Genomic DNA, 16,676 nt, shown 5'->3' with positions numbered 1-16,676 from the left:
CCCATCTGAGTTAATAGTGGGCACTGGGAATTGGTAAGTACTTATGGAGGATATGAGATTGTTTATGGATATGACTTTGTATACAAAGCCTAGAGATGAAATATTCCACAAAACAGATTCAAACTATTTTCTTTTTCCTTATGAATGACACTGTGGGCAAAGCTTTGCTTTAACTTGACAGGCCTGGCTAGAGCCAGATAAAATCATTTCACAGACCAAATCTAGCCCACTGGTTGACCACTCCTGCTTTAAATCCGGGAACATGGAGCCTGAGGTTGCAAGGACTCTCTAAGATCTTATGTGCAAATGTGGAGTGGAATGTCTTATAGGATATCCATTAGCAGCAATGTCTTCAGTGCCTTCAGAGATTTATTTATTGACTTCATTTATACCCCACTTTGCTTCACAGTGGGGACCCACAGTTGCTTACAACATTGCCTCCCTTCTCCATTTTATCCTCGCAACAAACCTGTGAAGTAGAGGTTAGGCTAAGTGTGTGTGTGACTGGCCCAAGGTCACCCAGTGAGCTTCCATGGCCAAGTGGGGGTCTTCCAGATTCTAGTTCAGCACTTGCCCCACGCTGGTGGCCTAGATGTGCCTACTATCAACAATGCAAATGTTTCGAAGCTTTGTAAATAGCCCAGTGTTATTAATGCAAATAATTTCTGGAGGGATAGCTGTGTTAGTCTGTTACAGGAAAAAGAAACAGGAGTTTGGGGTCACCTAGAAGGTAAACAGATTTATTGTTGCCACAAGACACTTAAAGGCAGGTGGTTTTTCAGGCACTCGCATTCCTTCTGTCTCTTCAAATACCTGAAATCTGTTCTTTTTTCCATTGCGTTTAATGAAATTCAAAAGGTTTCCCATCAACCTGATTTTTAAAAATGCCATTTTACCTACCATACACCTTTTTTAAAATCTTTTTCAGACAAACCCCCATCTCCTGAAATGAAATTTTCAGTCTTTCTTAAGGATACACCTTAGATGACTTCCCCCCCCCCTCTACTATACAAAGCCTAATCATTTTTTTCAGGAAACTATAAACTGAAAGTAAAGAAAATTACACCCTTTTATTTGCTGTATAATAATACACAGAGTGAGACACTGGTGTTTTTTTAACATAGTTGTTCATTTATTTATTTTTTTAAATAAACTTTTAAATATTCTGACATGCAACATTTTGGTGTGGTCTGAGCAGACAGGGAGAAAGTGGCAGGGTGTCGGCAGCCCCCGTCGGAAGGGCAAGCGGGGAATGGCTGCCATGGAGGAGTCTGACGGCAGCGGGGCCTGCGGTCCCTCCAGAGATGGCCACTCCCTCTTCCTCCCACAATCCTGTCTGCTCTGCGTGATTCAGAAGTGGCGACAATAACCGAAGATGTGCGGTGGACTCACTATTCCCCTTAGTGATTATATGTGGAAAAACACAGACTAAAGGCCACTGACCCCAGCTAATCAAGAGAAGCGGGAATAAAAAGGAACACCCCCCCTCCCCCAAAATGTGTCAATAGCAGCCTGGTTCTGTCCCACTTGGCAGAACTGTCAGACCCTTGCCCGCCTTTCCGGATAGGCAGGGGACGTGGTTGATCAGGACATGCGAGAAGACTGACAGACAACCCCTCCCCCCCCGGATGATCTGCAAGCATCTCCCCTGCCGCCAAACTGCATACCCTGAATAACCTTGTTTTCCCCCTTCTTATATGACACGGAGCTCCCTGTGCTCTCCATGCTCAAGTTGCAGGCTCACAGGGGAGTTGTCAATCTCCATTACCCCCTTGTGATCCACAGTGTTCTCATGTTCCCCGTCTTTGTTCCCGTCAATGCCACCTCTCTTGAGCAAAAAGTTTGACAAAGGATAGGCTTTTATACTGACCGAAGCTGAGCTTTGAACACAAGGGAGCTTTGAACACAAGGGAGTTCTCCTTCTGCAGAACACCGGCTTTCTAGCCATCCCCCTAAAACGCCACGGTGACCCTCGCCTGTCGGTAAACCCAGGCGGGAAATGTGGTTGAAGCCTAAAGAAGGCTGAGATTCAAGCACTGTGGTGGGCTCGGTGAGGAGGGCCTGGTTGCTCTCCCTTCCACCCCATTCACACCCTTGGGAGGGATATGAACTAGTTACGGAACTTGGGGTGGGCACCGTTAATCCACACCACAGCGATTAGAGCCCTCCAAGAAGCAGCTGTCCTTTCTCGCTAGTATCATGGAGGCGCTCAGGTCCCCAAGGGCACAGTAAGGCTTCAGTGGACATGGACGGGTCGCCGGGTACCGGGCAAGGGTAGATATGGCAAAACGAAGGTGGCATCTCGTAACCCCTTCGGGAAGCCCATTCCCACTGCAAGGGACCTTCTGCATCTGGCTTCAATGGCCACCGGCCCTTGTGGCATCTGCTTAAGGCGACGGAGGGCAGGAGAGAAGGGGGCACCACCAAGCTCCTCGAATAGAGAGCACAGGAGGGGTTCTCCAAGGGGGGGCGGAAAAGTGAATATATCATTGCCTAGTTAAGTGAGTAGGACAGAGAAACAGTGAGAGAGAGAGAGATAGTGAAGCAGCAGCTGGATAAATATACAGGACACGGAGAGAGCAGGACACACAAACAGGGCCCGTTTTGTAGCAGAGGCCATGGAAAGCCAGGGCTGCGGCATGCAGAGCTGAGGCTTCCGTCCCGATTAGAAACTAGAGAGGAGAGAAAAAAAAGAAGAGGAGAAGAGCAGGTAGGAATGGTCTTGGGAAAAGCAGGCCCCGGGCTCTTCCGTATTCTCATCTTCAGCGCTTGCTTCAGGGTGTGTGTTTTTTTTCCTTTTCCATACGTATTTCGCTCCCTTTTAGTGGTTGATGCGATATTACATTGCTGTCTGACTGGCATATCTCCCTGCAGATTGAAACTGCAGGTCTTCCTGCTGGACATACAGCTATATAGTATCAGACCAACCACTAGAGGGAGCAAAACAGATGTGGGGGGGAAACCCTCCCCCCTCCGAAGCAATAGAGACACTCAAGAGACAAAAATGAGAATGCGGAAGAGGACTCTGACTTAGCCAGGCTGTGGGGGTGGAGCAGGACCCTGGCCTTTCATAGCCAAGCATCTGTTTTGAGTCCCTCCAACCTCCAGCGTGCATGAAGAACGTCAGGATTGTATTGTTTGGCAGTGGGCAGCCAGATGCCCCTCTGAAGCTTACAAGCAGGGTGTGATGGAGGATGCCATCTTTCTTCTGGTTGGTTCCCTGTGTCTGGCAGCACGTAATGCCTGCATTCCCTTTCCCGGCCTTGTCCTCTGGTGGGGCTAGAAGGAGCTTTTGGGATTGTGATTTAGATCATGAAAACAGTGCAGGCAGGAAGGGTTAACGCACCCTGTCCACTGGTCCCACCATGCTCAACAAATGAGCCTCCTTTAGAGTGGAAACTAAGATCATCCGGAAATCTCGTGTCGTTTGATGCTATGGCCCATCTGCGTGGGAGCTCGCTAAACAGATGGGTGACTTAACACGAAACCGGAAGTGAACTCCTCTTGGGGCCTGATTACAGGTTATGTTATCCCCCATTCCTCAGTCTGTGCAAATCCTTTGGGAACCCGATTTGGATCAGGACCACAGCATGCACAAGGAAGGGGCTTCAGCCTTCCCTCTGCACTTTCCCCCGTCTTGAAATGGCCCAGGGGGCACTGTTTGCCCCATGCTCTTGGCCACAACAACCGAACACCCACACCCCTGTCTGTGATCCTATGCAGCTTGGGCGAGGCTAGCGTTCCCCGAAATACATGCTGAATTTATATCTGGCAACCCTTCTGAGAAAGAAGCAGCATGGTCAGAGTAAGCGGAGAGATGGGCAGGACAGATTCCCAGGTAAAGGGAAGAGCCCGTGTGAGAGATCCAGCAGAAATGGTTTAAGCTGAGCTCCGAGGAGAGGAGCGGTACCTGATGGTGTGTTGAGGCCCCTTGGGCAGTAGGTGGCACTGTTGCTATTAGCTGGCTGCCGTCTCCTGGTGCAGCGGGAAGAGCTTGGCTTGTTCCTCAGCTTCAATGCCGCAGGGCAGGTCACTTCTGCAGGAGAGGAGAAGTTGATGCATGGGGGGCCAGAAGTGCCAGATTGTTTCCCCACTGCCCAATGTGTCAGCCCACGGTCGGGAAGACCGTTCTTTCTGTTGAGACTCTCTCTGGGGCTGCTCACCTGTTGTCATTGATGTCTGTGGCATTTCCTGCGTCCCAGTCCAAGCGAGCAGCATGGGAAATTAAAAACATACCAATAAAGCAGCATTAGAGTCCAGGGAAGAACGACTCCCAGTCTCAAGAGGATAAACATTGCCCACCGTGTACCCAGCTTTGCCATGCATTCTGACTGAACAGCTCCATGGAAATGGGCCGAAGTTTAGGGATGACCCATCAGCACGCTGTCCACAGCCAGGAGTCCTCCTATGAGGGAGACAGCTGTTTGCAAATGGGAGATATGGGACGCCTTCTGGACTGTTCTGAAGCACAGGGCTGTATTCTTGTGTCCTGCTGGTGTATCCCTCATTCTATTCTTTTTTCTTCTTCTTTTTTTTGGGGGGTGGGTGGGAGTCCAATCACTCCCAACCAATGTTCCCTCTAAACTGTGGAGTCTTGTGAGCAAAAATTCTGCTTTTTGAGCTACTGGCCTTAAAGGTGCAAGCAAGCGGTTTGGCTGCTGCATAAATTAGTTTGCTCTGGAGCCGTCCTTCCTGAGCGAAGACAAAAATCTGTGAGCTGGAGGCTAAAAAAACTGTGAGGTAGCTCACACTAACTCAGCTTAGAGGGAACACTGCTCCCAACCTTCGTTTTTGTATGGGATGGAAAGATACCACAGTGAGAGACAAAAGATCTGTTAATGAGGGACAACCAGGAACATCCTTATAGATTCAGGTGGGTGTCCATATTGGTCTGAAGCAACAGAACAAAGTCTGAGTCCAGCGACATTTAATTCTGGGTATTAGCTTTTGTGTGCACGGACACTTCTTCAGATACATTGAAACAGACTTCCTCAAGCCTTACATATAGGTAAAGTGGGGATTGGTTGCCAGGAAGGGCTAGTTAAAGTGAAGATGCATAAGTAACTGGGTGGTAAGTATAGCTGAGATTGGATTAAAGCAGTTGGTAAAACCTGTGAATAGAAGCAAATTAACATACAAATAAAATACAAATAAAAGACATGCTAAGTCACTCAGTTCACACTTATACCCAAGAATTAAACTTTGTCGGTCTTAAAAGTGCCATTGGACTCAAACGTGGTTCTCACATCTGTTTCTTAGGTCTTTTATTTGTATGATAATTTGCTGCTATTCCCAGGTCTTACCAACTGCTTTAATCCAATCTCAGCGACACTTATCACCCAGTTCTTGACTCTAACTAGCCCTTCCTGGCAACTAACCTCCCACCTCTCTCCACCTCATATATAAGGCCTGAGGAAATCTGCTTCAATGTATCTGAAGAAGTGTGCATGCACACAAAAGCTTATACCCAGAATTAAACTTTGTTAGTCTTAAAAGTGTCACTGGGCTTCAGCTTTGTTCAGAGACATCCTTGTTACATAGAAAGACACAACATGACAGTTTATGGCAGTGGTCCCTGATGCAGAACCCATATAGGAACCGTGTTCCCTGCCCAGTGTGTTTCCTAGCACCCTCTCTTCCTTCTTCCCCAAAGCATCAAGCGAATTCCAGCTTTCATGCACCTCGCTGGAGCAGGAGTTGCTTCAGCAGAGTCCAGGAAGCATCTTTTTGGGGCCTGTAGGAAGCACTCCAAGGAGCTGCAGTGGCTCAAGTGGTTAAGACGCTGAACTGCAGGCTGTGGAAGGTCAGTAGTTTGGCAGTTCAAGACCCAGGTGCCGCATGACGGAGTGAGCTCCCGTCTCTAGTTCCAGCTCCTGCCAACCTAGCAGTTCGAAAGCAAGAAATTGCAAGTAGATAAATAGGGACCACTTCGGTGGGAAGGTAACAGCGTTCCGTGCTCCTTGGTGTTTAGTCATGCCGGCCACATGACCACGGAAACGTCTTCGGACAGCGCTGGCTCTTCGGCTTTTAAACGGAGATGAGCACCGTAACCCTAGAGTCGGATTCGACTGACTTTCAAGCAAGGGAACCTTTACCTTTACCTAGGAAGCACTCATTTGGAAACTGGTGTCCCTATGTTAGGAGGATTATTTGGCTTGGAACCTCTCAACATTTTGTGACTGGCCCCAGCCCCCCATAGCAGCCATTTTATGTCTGGACATCCCCCCCCCACAATGGCAGCCATTTTATGGTGGCATCTACTATTTGTCCTCAAAATCCACAAGCTCAACAAGACTAGGGACCCCTGGTTATGGAGACTAAAGGGTTTTTTGTCAAAGATGTGGTGATAGGCAGGATAATTTAATTAAACTTGATTGTAGGGTGGGGAAGACAGAGTGAAAAGATGGCAGACGAGCAGACCCAAAATATGAAAAACACAGAAGCGCCTTAAGGGGGTACCAGTTAACATTTATTCCTGAAGAAGTGCTAAAACGTTATCACATTTCAATAAAAGATTTTCCTCAGAGGCAGTGAATCCAGATGTCCTATTCTTAGAAAGAAAGCTCTTTTTGGAAAAGAAAGATCCATTTTCCAGAATGTTGTGCAGCAAGAGACAACCTTCTAGAGAAAGGTTATCACGGAGAGCTTTCTTTGTAAGGAAACATTCCTCCTCTGAAGATTTGTTTTGAAACCGACTGAATTTTTACACTTCTAAAGGGATAAATCTTAATTAGCATCAGCTAGATACTTGCCTCTTTCTCTGTGTTCTTCTGAGGAGGAAAAGGCAGATGAACAGAGGCCCCTTCAAAGCTCAAACCACATACACTTTTAGGATCCTCCAGCATATTTATTTGAGCTGCAAAAAGCAGCTGAGGGAGAGCTGGATATGGATGGAGACCATAACACTAGATGGGGGAGTGATCTTTGTTACCACTATCAGGATTGGAGGAATATGACTACCAGCTGTAAGAACATAAGAACATAAGAGATGCCAATTTTGGATCAGGCCAAAGGCCCATCCAGTCCAACACTCTGTATCCCACAGTGGCCAGAAATACCAGGTGCCATCAGGAGGTCCAACAAAGATGACACCAAGATGACAGAGCATCACTTGTAGAAGATAAAGGCTGTTTGTCTTCTTTCCTCTTCCAGGTATTAAAAAGCCAAAGGGGTCTCTGCCCTTGGCTCTCAGCCTGTGGCTCTGAGTAGGCCTTAGTGTTGCCAGCTCTGAGTTGGGAAATACCTGGAGATTTTGGGGGGTGGAGCCTGAAGAGGGTGGGATTTGGGGAGGGGCCTCAGCAGGGTACAATGGCCAGCGAGTCCACCCTCCAAAGCAGCCATTTTCTCCGGAAGAGCTGATCTCTATAGTCTGGAGATCAGTTGTAGTAGCAAATCTCCAGGTCCCACCTGGAGGTTGGCAGCCCTAGTGGGCCTGCCCACTGGTTTCCAAACCAGGCAAGCTCTGGAGTGAAGTTAATTCTTTTGCCCCTTTCTAAAAAATATAAGCTGCTTTGGGTCTTCTGTCAGAAGAACAGCAGTATATAAATATGTAGATCTCTCTGATCAGAAAGGCTACCTTCTCAAACACCTTTAAGCCACATGAGACAAAATATCTGTAGCTGTGAATCTCCTGTATTGTTTGGGGGTTGGACTAGATGAACTTTGAGGATCCCTTCCCGCTCTATGTTTCTGTACCAAACTCGTTGTTTGGTTCATTTGGAACTTGAGGTTGGGATGAAGAGGAGTTCCACAAGAGCTCCTGCGTCCTCAACAGAGTCTCCTTGGGGTGGTCCACAACTGCTGGATTAAATTCTGCTGATATGGATATTAAGAAGTCTCAAGTAATATAAAGGTTGTTGCATCTGAAGAAGTGCGCTCTGGTTCATAGAACTCCTCATGCTGGAATAAATATTGTTCGTCTTTAGGATGCTCCTGGACTTCTGTTTTGTTTTCTTACAAGAGATGAACATGGCAAGCCCTCTGTTTTAAAAAAGGTGACCACTTGTTTAATACCTTGTGTACAGACCGCCTGTTTAATATTTTCTTGTGTTCAGCCATTTGCTGTGTCTGTATTTTAAGTGGTATGTAAATGATTCAGGAGTAAACTACAACTCTACAACTACTTTCGGTATTTGTCTTGGTTTGTTGGGGTTATTGGGGCTAAGGTTTTTTGTTTGTTCACTGGCTTGTTTTGTTTGTATATTTATTTTCGGGGGGGGGAGAGAGATACAATACAGGCACCTGTCTTTTCCTCCGTGCCTGGATTCCAAGCAGCCTGGGAGGAGGTCTGTTTTAAATCAGGGAACTAGTTGTAGTAAAGAGTTTTAAAAACCGTTCTGCAGCATCACGGCCTCATGTTCACAACATGGACCCTAGCTTCACATATGGTTTAGCCCTAGTTCCTGGTTTGGTGGACACCACAGTGGTCTCTAGGGTTGTCATCCCCGTAATGGGGGTTGGGGTTTACCTGCTGTCAGGGGCCCCAATCCACCGCCACCCAGCTGGCCAGCAGGGGGAGCCCTGCCCCCAAGCAGCCCCATCTGCACTAACATGCCCGGCGCGATGACGTCGCCCAGAGGTGACGTCATTGCACAGGGCACATCGCAGGGGGACACTCTAGCATTTAAGAAAAAACTCTGTGGTCACCATAGACTGCCAGACGAAGGGAGGAGCCCCCTGCTGGAAAGAAGTAAGGACCTGGCAACCCTAGTGGTCTCAGCTAGTCACCAGATAGAGTTGCCAGCATAGCCATATAGCCCTGTGGTGAGAACTGAGGTGAGCGAATCCTGAAGGATCTTCCTGAGCTGGCCTCCCTCCTCATCACTGTCAAAGTGTGTCTTTCCCTCTTCCCTCCCAGTCCCTTTACCGTTTTCCACATTGAGCTTCTGGTAGGAGGTCAGAGGGGCACTGGAGGAGCTGCTTCCGCTGCTGGAAGAGGCATTGGTGAAGCTGGGGAGAGGGAAAGACATGAAAGACGGAGGTCAGTGGGTCCCTATCGTTTGGGCACTAGGAACACCAGTCATCTCGGATATCTGAGCTCCAGTATGCTTTCCTCAATACTGAAGCCTAGAGGCAGGGGAGGGCATCTGGCAGGCACTAGAAGAGATCACAGGATTCCAGAAATGAATGCCTAGCTGTGCTCACAAGTTGTACTGAACGCATATATAATCCTTGTTCAGTGTGTATGCTTGATCGTCTTCATGTTTTGAGTCATTCTCATATTACATTCAACACACGTACAGCTGAATGTGTGCTTTTAAACTCGGTTTAATTTGTAAAGCGGACATGTGTTGGTTCTTTTTTACAAATACATACATGCATGTATAGGCTGGATGTACACACACTGACTGTTACATGACAACAGGGCTACAGAGGGCTTGGGGAGAGCAGACCTTATACCCCGAGGGAAGTGGCGGTACACAGTGGTTTTGAGAGACTACAGCCTGCCATGTCCGAATATCAAATATAATGAGACTGTGTGTCTACAGGATGCTAGATTCCAATGGATAGCTTATGGGCAGCAATGAAATGAGGCAAGGTGCAGAGACATGTCTCTTTGCAAAGAACTTAGTGTGTGTGGGGGGTAGGGTGGGACTATCCCCTTCTGTGTGGCCCAGACCTGCCTCTCATCCTTCTACTTCAAATCTTACAACCCAAATTATATCCGCCATGATTTACTATGATGTTGCCATATGGAAACTGTAGATCTTTCCTGGTCCTTCCCACATTGCTGGCTGCTGTTCACAGACGTAGATGCACTAACAGAGGACTTTTTCTGTTCTCTTCCCCGTAATTGGTATTTGACAGAATTGCACTGTAGCGATATGTAAACTACTAATGAGGGGGGGGGCCCTTTTGTAGGGAATGAAATGGCCATGGGGGGCTTGTGCAGGAAAGTCGTGCGGAAACCCACCATGGGCTGCAGAGACATTCGGGAGTAACCCTGAGAGCCCTGTTGCTGTGCGGAAGCAGCTTAATAAAACCTGCGCTTGGATAAGGTTTGTTAAATGTTAGGCCACACACCCCTAAAGTAGCCAATCCTAATGAGTTTCTGCTGTTGGGCGTGGCCTATTATGCTAATGAGTTCCTGCTGGGCGTTCCTGGGCGTTCCTGCCCAAAAATAGCCCTGACTGTAGCGATATGTAAACTACTAATGAAGGGGGGGGCACCTTTTGTAGGGAATGAAATGGCCGTGGGGTGCTTGTGCAGGAAAGTTGTGCGGAAACCCACCATGGGCTGCAGAGACATTCAGGAGTAACCCTGAGAGCCCTGTTGCTGTGCGGAAGCAGCTTAATAAAACCTGTGCTTGGATAAGGTTTGTTAAAAAGTACCACCGGACTGCTACAGACTAATCCATTTGGAATGGCCCTTCTGAATGTATCTCGGGGCAAAGGATACTCACTAGCCGTCAGGCACGGAGCTGCCAGCATTCTGCAGGTAGACATTCTGATAGTTCTGGAAGAGGCTGTTGGTGTAGCTGATGCATTCGGGGTTGCGGACACCATAGGGGTTGGTGGGAGATGAAGCTGAGTGGTGCCCTGGCCTCACCGGCTTGGCTGCAAAGGGACACAAATGGCATAGAGTAATGACACACATTTATTTACCTGTTTACGGATTTCAACTGGCTTTCGAGCAAGGGAAACCTTACCCTCCCTACTCAGGGTCATCGCTAGCCGACCTTGCTAGAAAGAGGTAGAGAGAAATAAATAGGGGTGGGAGGATATCAGTACTTTCATCCTGACCAAAGGAATTTCCAGCATCCTCTTGCTGAACATGAATGTCGACACGTTTTTATGATCTCTGAACTGCTAGTTTCAAAAACTCGAATACCGTATTTACATGAAAAGAAGACAACCCTGTATAGAAAAGGACCCCTCTCCAAAAATACAAGACTGAGCACATGAACAAATGACCCTGAATTTAAGAACACCCTGCCTACTCTCTTGGCCTGCACAATTTCTGGGTGAACTGAAAGTAGGGTTGCCAGCCTCCAGGTGGGGCCTGGAGATCTCCTGGAATTACAACTCATCTCCAGAATTGTTCACAGAGATCAGTTCCCCTGGAGAAAATGGCTGCTTTGAAGGATGCAGTCTATTATAGTCGTACCTTGCTGAGGTCCCTCTGCTTCCAGAACCCCACCCTCCGCAGGCTCCACCCCCAAATCTACAGGAGTGTCCCAACCCAGAGTTGAAAACCCTAGTTGGGAAGCAGAAAGAGCTCGGCAGCTTGCCATCCCCTGAGGCCTGGTGGGTACTCTTGGCTGCCTGCACATCCCCCCAAGGCATGGAGGTGGCAAATCCACCTGTCTGCTGGGGCCCAGGGCAGCAGCAGTCACTGAGACCCAGCTGACAGGCAGCAGGAGCCCTCTTCTCCTGCAAGCACTCCAGCAGAAGGACAGGCAGGGGGGCTCCAGGCGGACTGGCTATGGTGGTGCAGAGTGTGGCCCCACCAATTATGTTCATGCCAGGGTAGGGCTGCCAGACTCCCCAGTTTGGCAGGGGTTATCTGCTTTTGGGGGGGGTTTCAACCTGCTGCCGGCCAGCTGGCCGGTGGGGGAAGCCCCGCCCCCAAGCCCCGACACCCGCAGCCACCCCCTCCCTTCTCTCTTGAGAGGGGTAGCTGAGGGCCCCGCGCCCAAGGTCGGGTGCATGGGGCCCTCTAGCTGCGTGCACTTAAAGGGAATCCTTTAAGTGCAGGCAGCCGGGGCGAAAGGGCCCCGCGTGCCCAATCTCCGAGCTGCAATGCCACTTGGAGACCGGGCGCGCGGGGCCCTCCGACTGCAGCTCGCAGCTGGCAGGACCATTCCCACGGGGGCAGGGCTTGAAACCGGGACATCCCCAATGTGATGTCATCACACTGGGGATGCCCTGCCCCCTCCGGGAACACCCCCCAAAGTAGCAGGCTTGCATCACTCAGCAGAGACCATCACACATTTTAATGACTTAGCAATGCCTCTGGCCCAGCCCCAGCCCCCCCCGGAAAATTGGAAAGTCTACGCCCTTGCTCTGGGGTCTCAGATACTGAGGTCCCTCCCATCACCCATCACCCAGTACCTGATCCTTTTCATGGGAGATGCCAGGGGTTGAACCTTGACCTTCTGCATGACAAGCAGATGCTCAACTTACAGAGCCATAACTCCTCCACATGTCATATAGCCAAACTGAAGACTGTACCACACCACGCCCTGTTTTAGAGAGCTGAAAATATTTAAAGTATCCTAATTTTGAGTCATTGTGGGAACACCATATCTTTTACAGTTCCAAAGCAGTTATCTGATTATAAAGGACCCCTTTCTTAGAGAAATAACAAATCACATATGTTACCTCTTATATCCTTTAAGGACCCTTCCCTGCCCATATTTCTAATAGCTAAAATGGGGAATTGTTCAGGATCTCTTGAAGTATAATGGCGATTGTAATCTTGAAAAATTCCCCAGGGGAATCTTGAGTGAGTGGAAGAGGGGGATGCGTGGGCACTGTAACACTACCACTTTTGGGAAGCATCAGCATCTGCTTATTTCCATAAATTTTCCTGTACTTAAATGGAGATGGTGTTGTTTATCTGCTTCCGTTTGATCATTTTCACATAGATTGTGCACATTTTGAAATGTTTTAATGCCTTCATGGGAAGTGATTTTTAGCAGTTGAAAACATTTTTTATGCATTTAGCTGTCTAATGCTTCCCCACCTCTTTCCAATTAGCAAGTGAACCTTTTTGCTACTGCCTATCTTGGGAATAGCATTTTGTTCATTGCAGACAACACACAATACTAAAGATCTGTATAAATGCACACTTAATACCTATACAAAAATTACTTCCTTGCACAGGCATAAATAAAAGAGATGCGTGAACAAGATTTAGAAGTTCACAACTATGCCTCTTACCACACAAACACAAAATTTTGCGCAGGGAATCCCCAGTGTGGTGCTTGTGGGCGCCATGACACGCTCTGAGATGGTGCCTGCCGACACCTTTTCTGGTGCCCGCCAAGTGTTTTAAGGAAGTAGGTGAGGCCAGGTAGGGCTTTTGCTTGGCAAGGCTTCTGATTGACTTCAGGAGATCGGATTGGCTGTGCAGATTTTTTTTAAATGTTGCTTGGGCAGCAGCCGCCACCACAGCCCAAAGATCTACACTGTGTTACTGCAGTTAAAACTGTGGCAAAATCATTTTGTGGCTGGGCTGTGCCTCCCGTGGCAGCCATTTTGTGGCCGCGCCCACCATGCCGTGTCAGAGTTCCAAATGTGCCCACAGACTCAAAAAGGCTGGGGACCACTGTTCCCTCTAAGCTGAGTTAGTGTGAGCTATCTCACAGTTTTTTAGCCTCCGGCTCACACATTTTTGTCTTAGCTCAGGAAGGATGGCTCCAGAGCAGACTAATTTATGCAGTAGCCAAATTTCTCACTCACAACTTTAATGCCAGTAGCTCACAAAGTAGAATTTTTGCTCACAAGACTCCACAGCTTAGAGGGAACGTTGGTGGGGACCCATGATTTAGCTGGTCCTTCATGCTACTCATGATTCCCACATCCAACATGACCGCTCACCAATTTGTGCAGAGTGGTTGCGCTTCACGGTGTTCTTGTAGCGCACCGCCTCCTTAATCCGGTCCACTTCCTGCTGGTAGCGTCGCTTGTCTTTCATGGCACCCTCTTTCGCTTCCTTCAGTGCACCCTCCAGGGCCTTAACTCTCTCAGCCGTAGCCCGAAGACGTTTCTCCAGTTTAGGAAGCTCACAACGCAAATCTGCATTGTCACGAACCAGCTAGGCCCCACGCCAACAGGAAAAGGAAAGGGGGGGGGAACAGAGGAGCATGGATAAATACGAGGAGGAAAAACTGGACTCTTGCCCTCGTCCCCAGCCCAAGACCTGCACCTCTTGTTCCTGTCTTCACACCTTCCACCAAGAGCACTGACTTATTTCCTAGCCTCATCTCACGTGCTTGGCATTTCCTGAAAGCCACTGGATTCAACTTCCTGTCACTATTCAGGGTATCTCATGCCATACAGACCTACCCATTCTTCTGCCTAGGAATAGGCAGGGCTGTCCCCTTACACTGTATTTTCCTAGTAATGTCAGATGTCTTTAATCTCAAGGAAGCAGAGGTGGATCAGCCATTGTGGCCACCAGGACTTCTCCTGACAGGCCAACACCTGCCACTCCCCCCTGGGCCAAGCGGTCCAGCAGTGAGAAGGGTGTGTCACCCAGCCCAACCAAGGCTTGCATGGTGTGGGGAAAGCATCACCCAGCCCAACTCCATGCTTTGCAGGGCAGGCTGTGCAGGTAGGCCAGCTCTTTCTCCTCCCCCTTGAGGGTAAAGGACCATTTCCCAGAGCCATTTTCTCCTCCTAGTGCACCTATGCTAGTTAGACATCAGTAGCCCTTGACAATCTGTGCTCTCGCTCTCCTGTCCTGTTTTGGAGCTCTCAACTGGCAAACCCACAGTTTGATTCGCTATGGAGTCGGTTGGGACCTGTCAGACTGAAGAGGTAATAGGCCTTTGAACAGCTGCACTGAAAGGGGGAGGGGATCAGCAAAAACAGAGTCTACCTCTACTGCAGGGTCATGGAATTAAAAAACAAAACCGAACTTGCTAACGTTCTCTTACTAGGAATCTTATCTTGTCTTCTGGAGACACGCTCCCGCCCACCCGAAGTTGCACTCCTCCTTGTTCTAAGACATCGCCCCCAACATTTGTCCCCAGTGCCACAGATCCAAGCAGTGCACCATGCCGGGGGTGTGTGTCATGAGGTGGAAACCAGAGCATGAGGGGAAGACCATCCCTCCTCCGGGCCAAAGTGGACCCCCCCCCTCCTAGCTGCCACCAGACACAAACTCTAGTCTACGGGCAGGCAACATTCACAAGGGACAGCAGAACAGAGTGAAATGGAGAAGCGGCAGTGGGGGGGGGGGCAGCCACCAGCAGAATGGAAATGGGTAGGAGAGGGAGAGAAAATGTTTGAGTTGATAACGTTTGGCTCCCACCTCTAAAAACGAGATGTCGGGATCACCTTGGTGGGAGCACAGGCTTGCCGACTCGCTGAGGAAAACATCCTGTCTCTTCAACAGAGGCTTACTGGAATGTTATTTACTTCCCCGCCGTTTCCATATATTTAGCCGCTATTTCCCATCTCCATATATTAAACCTCTATTAAAGGGACGGGACATTTTTCTCCAGGCCCGTTGGCAAGCCTGGTGGGAGGGGGAGACTCCCCTGCTATAGTCACACAAACCTAACGGTCTATAAATCATGCCTCTCTCCACTATAGGGCTTATAAAGATGGGACGTTATTCAGAAGCCAAGACCTTCGGTCTTTTCCACACGCACTTTAGCCTTAAAGTGGGAGGAAAAGAGAATAGCTTTTGAATATCCAGCTATGAGCAGTTTGACTTTCTTTGTTTACCTATTTATTTCCCTGTTTCCCCTTGGCGGCAGCTGCCGTTCAGGGGAGATTTGGTCAGGGCCGCCATGGCAACGGAAATTGCCAGATGCCATCGAAGCCACCACGAATGAAGCTGCTGAGAATGGGCTCTTTGTGTTCGCCATGCAGGCCGGAATGGCTAGGGTTGCCATGGTAGCCAAGTGCACCGGGCCTGTTACCGGAGGATGCCACACACTGATAGGGTTACCATGGCAATGGAATAGTTAGGCACCTCAGATTGCCACCACAATCGCACAGTGAGAAAAGGGGTGGGGGAGGTGGGTGGGAGTTGTCATGGCAGTGGAATGGTGGGAAGGAAACAGATGCCTGACCCCTCTCAAGTGCCTCCTCCCCAAATTTGTGCTCCCAGTTAGGTCACCAAGTGCAAACATTTCCTGCCCAGCCCAACAGGCAGGTGGATATGTGGGGAGGAGGGCATACGGTACCTTGGAGACCCAGCGGTCCAGCTAGGGTGCAGCAGCAAGGGGAAAAAGGGGGGGACACAGACATTGACTGAGCACACCAACAGAGTCCCCAGCCAGACCCTGCTCTGGAGACCCAGAGAGGAGACAAGTCACACCCCCACAGCAAAGCATGCCTATGGCCGACTGTAGGAGGGTCGTCTCTCTCACTTCCTCGCTGGAAGAGCCGGAAGCGCCCCGCACTGGGGATCAGCTATGGGGCAGGACCCCTCTTATGCTAAGTGGAGAGAATCCTAAGGGGAAGGAGATGAGGCGGGCAGGGATGGTGGGAGAGATGGAGTGGAAGAACGGACACACAAATGTACCAGGGCGGCAAACAAGAAGAGGAAGCGGTGCAAAGAATGGATACAGCGGATGTTAAGGCAGCGTCCATTCTGACCTCGACCGTTCCTCCCACACGGTCTCTTCCCACTTCACTACCTTGCCTGGATCGGGCCAACTGATTCCACCACTCCGTTTGGCATAAGACTCTCCAGTGAGAAAAGGAACAGCCAATGTGTCCAAGATACAGGGGTCATTTCCTGCGGGAGCGCACAGGAGCGGAGCTCCGGCAGTAAGGAGCCCAGGGGGCAGGCACATGCAACAAGCCCCACCCCCTGCTCCCAGCAGCCCTCAGTTGGGCCACAAGGAGCAAGAAGCAGCCAGGTCAGTGGCAGAGCCCCCCCACCACCGGCCCGCCTTCAGGTACAAACTCTCCCTCCTCTGTGAGGGCAGATCTGCACGTCCCCCCCCCCATCGCTCGCAATCCAAAACAGTCCAGTGGCACCTTTAAGAC

General features: G+C 49.4%; 1 protein-coding gene across 1 annotated transcript in view; it reads right to left on the bottom strand.

Annotated features, from left to right (window-relative positions):
* Positions 1-2,487: 2,487 nt before the first annotated feature.
* Positions 2,488-16,676, bottom strand: part of KIF5A (kinesin family member 5A) — a 91,089-nt gene continuing 76,900 nt past the window's right edge. Inside the window, exons 23-28 of the mRNA XM_015421660.1 lie at positions 13,545-13,761; positions 10,403-10,556; positions 8,867-8,949; positions 4,164-4,191; positions 3,911-4,036; positions 2,488-2,672 (exon numbers count right to left, since the gene is read on the bottom strand). Coding sequence (XP_015277146.1) covers positions 3,958-4,036; positions 4,164-4,191; positions 8,867-8,949; positions 10,403-10,556; positions 13,545-13,761 — 561 coding nt within the window. The 3' untranslated portion in view covers positions 2,488-2,672; positions 3,911-3,957. The remainder of the gene's footprint in view (positions 2,673-3,910; positions 4,037-4,163; positions 4,192-8,866; positions 8,950-10,402; positions 10,557-13,544; positions 13,762-16,676) is intronic.

This window comes from Gekko japonicus, unplaced genomic scaffold, assembly GCF_001447785.1.
Source record: "Gekko japonicus isolate JY-2015 unplaced genomic scaffold, Gekko_japonicus_V1.1 scaffold2398, whole genome shotgun sequence".
Taxonomy (NCBI): Eukaryota; Metazoa; Chordata; class Lepidosauria; order Squamata; family Gekkonidae; genus Gekko; species Gekko japonicus.
The sequence above is the reverse complement of the archived record's forward strand: the minus strand, read 5'-3'. Positions and strand labels throughout refer to the sequence as shown.